Genomic DNA, 3,959 nt, shown 5'->3' on the forward strand with positions numbered 1-3,959 from the left:
AGAAGGATCATTGTCCAATTATCAGCTATATTGGGGTTTTTTTATCTTTTTAGTGTAAAGCTCTACCAGGCATCATTATTGGGGGAAGAAAGTGAAAAAAATGAAGCAGGGTGCATCATACTGATGCTGGAGAAATGACACATTTGTTTGTTCTCATCTTTTATACAACATTGTATAGCATTAGCGTGGAAAGTCCTGCTCTCTAGGCACATAGCAAATCTTGATGCCTTCCTCACTCCTGCCGGCTGAGCTCTGAGGGGACAATGACACTTTAGAACTGGAGCACAGGCCAGACAAATGCAGAAGCTGTGTGTAATACACAGAAAATATGGAAATAAAGAGTTCCTGAGACATTAACAGGAGGAATTGGCCATGTGCAGTTTTATAGTAGAAATAGGGCAGAATGATTTCTCAAACTGGCTACTGATACATTTCAATACCCAGGGGCATTGCTGGGGTCTTTATAGTATTTTGCTTTTGAAATAAGTTGCAGGGCAAAGGGGTAGTCATGCACTGGAAGCTGCTGGGTGGATCTGTAGTTGTATTGCCCTGGAAATGCAATGGATATTTGGATAGGCTGTGATTCAGCCATTTTTGGAACATTTTGACTCCAGTTAGTTCTCTTCAGTGTTCTGAAGAATATTAATTTCTTCCGGAGACTAAGCATGGGAGAAGTTAACCCAAAATGTATTTGACCACAAAACTGGGAACAACAAAATGAAGAGTGGAATTAGATGGCAAAGTTTAACTTGTCAAATGGTGCTAGATTCTTTCAGTAACACTCTGTAATTCTCTTTTGTTTGTAATGATCGTTTTAGGTAGGCTTGTTTGATAGAACTAGACACTTTTTTCACCTCTGTGATGTTCAGTATTACGTTGAGGGGAAGATGATTCTTGGAATTAAAATTTCACTTCTGTGATATTGGTTCTTAGGATAATGGTAATTTCATCTTTAAATTCCAAGAAGCCTCATGTTGCAGCAGGTGGTTTGTTCCTTAACAGCAGATTAGTTTGTTTTACCCAGGTATCATTGCCCTTGAAGGAAACAAAATCTTTCTCAACGTGAGTCAACTTTGCTAAGAAATCATGTGTATCACTGGGCGAAATAAGATTAATAAAGCCACTTTATTTTGTGAAAACATTGGTTCTGTACAAGTTGTGAAGTTTTTCAAGCAAAAGACATACTGCAGAAGATGTCTTGTTTTTACTGTCTGAACAAGGCTTAAAGATTCCCACTTCTACAAGCATTGTCTCTTAAAATCTAGCCAGAAAGTGCTCTGATGTCAGGATCTGGTAACCTCATGTTCACTTGATCAGGTAGAAGTTGTGTGGAGACATTGAACAAGCCTAATAAGTGAAATGGCTATGGACCTGGTCCACTGAGTTTCTGTGTCCTTCACAGCCAAAATTTGTGTCCTTTTACAGCCAGGACTCGCAAGTATGTCTTAAAATCCCTGATTTGTAGCTGAGGACTCCACAGATGAAGCTGGTCTTGATAAGTGTTCCTTAAGCTTCAGGTTTTTTCTCTTATTATTTCCAGATGATTTTAGCTGTTTAAGTCACCCAGGGACAGTTTCTCATGTTGTTTATGCCCTGAGCATGCTGGCAAGAGTGTAAATTTTCTCTTTCCCCACTTGTGTATGTCACGTATGGTGGTGAGGGCTCTCCCTCCCCACTGTATTACCCTCCAGGGAGGGCCTGGATATAACATACAAAGCAGCAGAAAAATTTCAGAGTGAGGTGCCAGGCCCGTAGCCTACTGCCTGATTTAGGTGACTTTGGCGTTTGTTGCATGGAGTCTGGCCACAGGTCGAGTAATTACATTATCTCTTTAGAGTTTAGACAAATGCAGTGCAGTTCATTTCACTCGCATCTCATTTTAATGAGAATTTGCCTCTCGTGTTTCATTAAAGAGGAAAGAAAACCTGCCTTTCATGTGGTTTCCTAGCTAATTGCTGATTACAGCAGCCTTTTTCACAATAATAGACATTGATATGAAAAAGGATTTTCAGTCCTTGGTAGAAGGTGTACAAATTTAGATGCTGTGCATTTAACACTGCATGTATGGCTTAGCCTACTTAAAAAAACAATTAAGTTCTGCATTCCTAACTTACAAATGCTTTCCTTTCTGTCCCTCTGTTCAGGAACCCTGGGATGCACAACACATTCCAGCGCTGTTCTCTGCTTTCTGTGGTCTGCTAGTTGCACTTTCTTATCACCTCAGCAGACAAAGCAGTGACCCGTCTGTACTGATGTAAGTTGCCTGCAAACGTTATTTATTGATTGTACCACACACAACCAGATGCCTGGGTTTCAGAAACGCAGGGATTGTCTCTCAAAAATACTGTGGTGAGGTGGAAATTCCTCGCTGTCTCTGCCTGGTTGGTATCAGTCCTGTAAATAAATGAAGTGCTGCAGTCAGAGTGCCAGTAAGTCTGGTGCTCTTTAAACAGCACTATGCAAATTCTCTGAAGCAGATTTCACCCTCTTGGAAATTGTGTGCTTGCCATGTTGGAGGATAGGGGGCTCTTGGACTATGCAGTTGCAGAATGTGCATTAGGTAGCACTGTGGCAAGGAAAAAGGATGTGTGATGTGCTGGGAAGATGGCTCAATTCCAGCTCTTGCTGAGAGTCCTTGTCAGTAGGCTATGCCTCTCTGTTTGGGATTAACTCCTTGCTTTTCTGCTTTGACATGGTCTGCTAGAGGTAGTTGAGGGAAGGTAGTGTGTATTTGAGGGCTGACATTGTAAACAAGGGAGAGCCAGGGGAGAAGTCCTAACATTGTGAGTTGCAGGTTGAGGTGGTGTGAAAGAGGTCCATAGATCCATAGCTCAGGGGCAGCAGATGTGAGTTCTGAAGTTAATTAAAGGAAGTTAGGGAGATTGGAAACAACATTTAAGGGTTGGCCTGTGGCATTAACTTCAAGATGGAGAACGAGGTAGGATATAAATCTAAACTGAGGGTTAATACACAACTTATAGAGAAACAGCTTCTGTAGCCTTTCTAGTGTGGGTCTAAACAGCTCACATATTGTTTTCAGCTTAGCTGAAACATTAATAAAGGGCATCAGTGTAACAATACCCTCTCTGCTCATTCCTCTAAATGACTGAGTCACACTGATTGAACTGCTGAGACTCCATAACATTTTGACAAGGAAGTTCTACCCCAATTACAGGTAGAGCTGGTTTATGTCAGTCTTCAGCTCTACAGCGATAAGATAGCTACTGCATACATGAGGAAGGAAATCTGAGGCTGTTCCTCCTCCTTTGCCCCCCAGGTATAATAATATCTGTTAGATTTGTTCACAAGTATCCTAACTAGGATTTTTTTTTAACAGGTCCCTTATACAATGCAGATATGTCCCTCACTTTCTACGACAACAATTTGAAGATTCATCAGCAGATCCACTCCCAGAAAAGATGAGAGAATCAGTGGTAAGACCTTTTGTTTCATTACTTTCTGTTCAAAGCTCTCTCCCATCCGTTTTCCCCACTGAAGAACCTTTTAAATATTTTTATTTAGTAATTTAAATTACTAAAAACACAGAAAATGGAGGATCTATATCCCATTCCTTTAAATCCCCAGAATTGAGAGAAGTTCTTCTAGATCTTCTTTCCAGTGAGGCCGGAAGAGAGAAAGGGGGTATTGCTATTTTCCTTTCTGGAGGGTTCTTTTGAAGGACATTGATTCATTGATATAGTTGAAGGGAAATGCATGTTTAAAGCTTGGGCAATGGGGATCTCATCCTGGTACTCAGAGAGCTAGTGCAGGTTCTGTGCATAGAGTTACAGCCTGGCAACCTGGTGTGTACAAGGTAGGCTGGATTGTTCAAAAAGCATTCAAAAAGATGAGCAATCCTGCCAAACTCCCTGTCTACATTGGATGGGACAGGGTTAAGTGTGTTTAAAACAGCCCTTATTAATTATTTTTCTAGGGCTAGGTGTTGACCTGTTTTTCAG

At 41.0% G+C, this 3,959-nt stretch overlaps 1 protein-coding gene across 1 annotated transcript in view; it reads left to right on the forward strand.

Annotated features, from left to right (window-relative positions):
* PCNXL2 (pecanex-like 2 (Drosophila)) overlaps positions 1–3,959 on the forward strand; it is a gene marked incomplete at its 5' end in the record, with an annotated part of 141,373 nt that overhangs the window by 53,964 nt on the left and 83,450 nt on the right. The window contains 2 exons of the mRNA XM_010081844.1: positions 2,145–2,254; positions 3,338–3,434. Coding sequence (XP_010080146.1) covers positions 2,145–2,254; positions 3,338–3,434 — 207 coding nt within the window. The remainder of the gene's footprint in view (positions 1–2,144; positions 2,255–3,337; positions 3,435–3,959) is intronic.

Source organism: Pterocles gutturalis, unplaced genomic scaffold (genome assembly GCF_000699245.1).
Source record: "Pterocles gutturalis isolate BGI_N339 unplaced genomic scaffold, ASM69924v1 scaffold1104, whole genome shotgun sequence".
NCBI lineage: Eukaryota > Metazoa > Chordata > Aves > Pterocliformes > Pteroclidae > Pterocles > Pterocles gutturalis.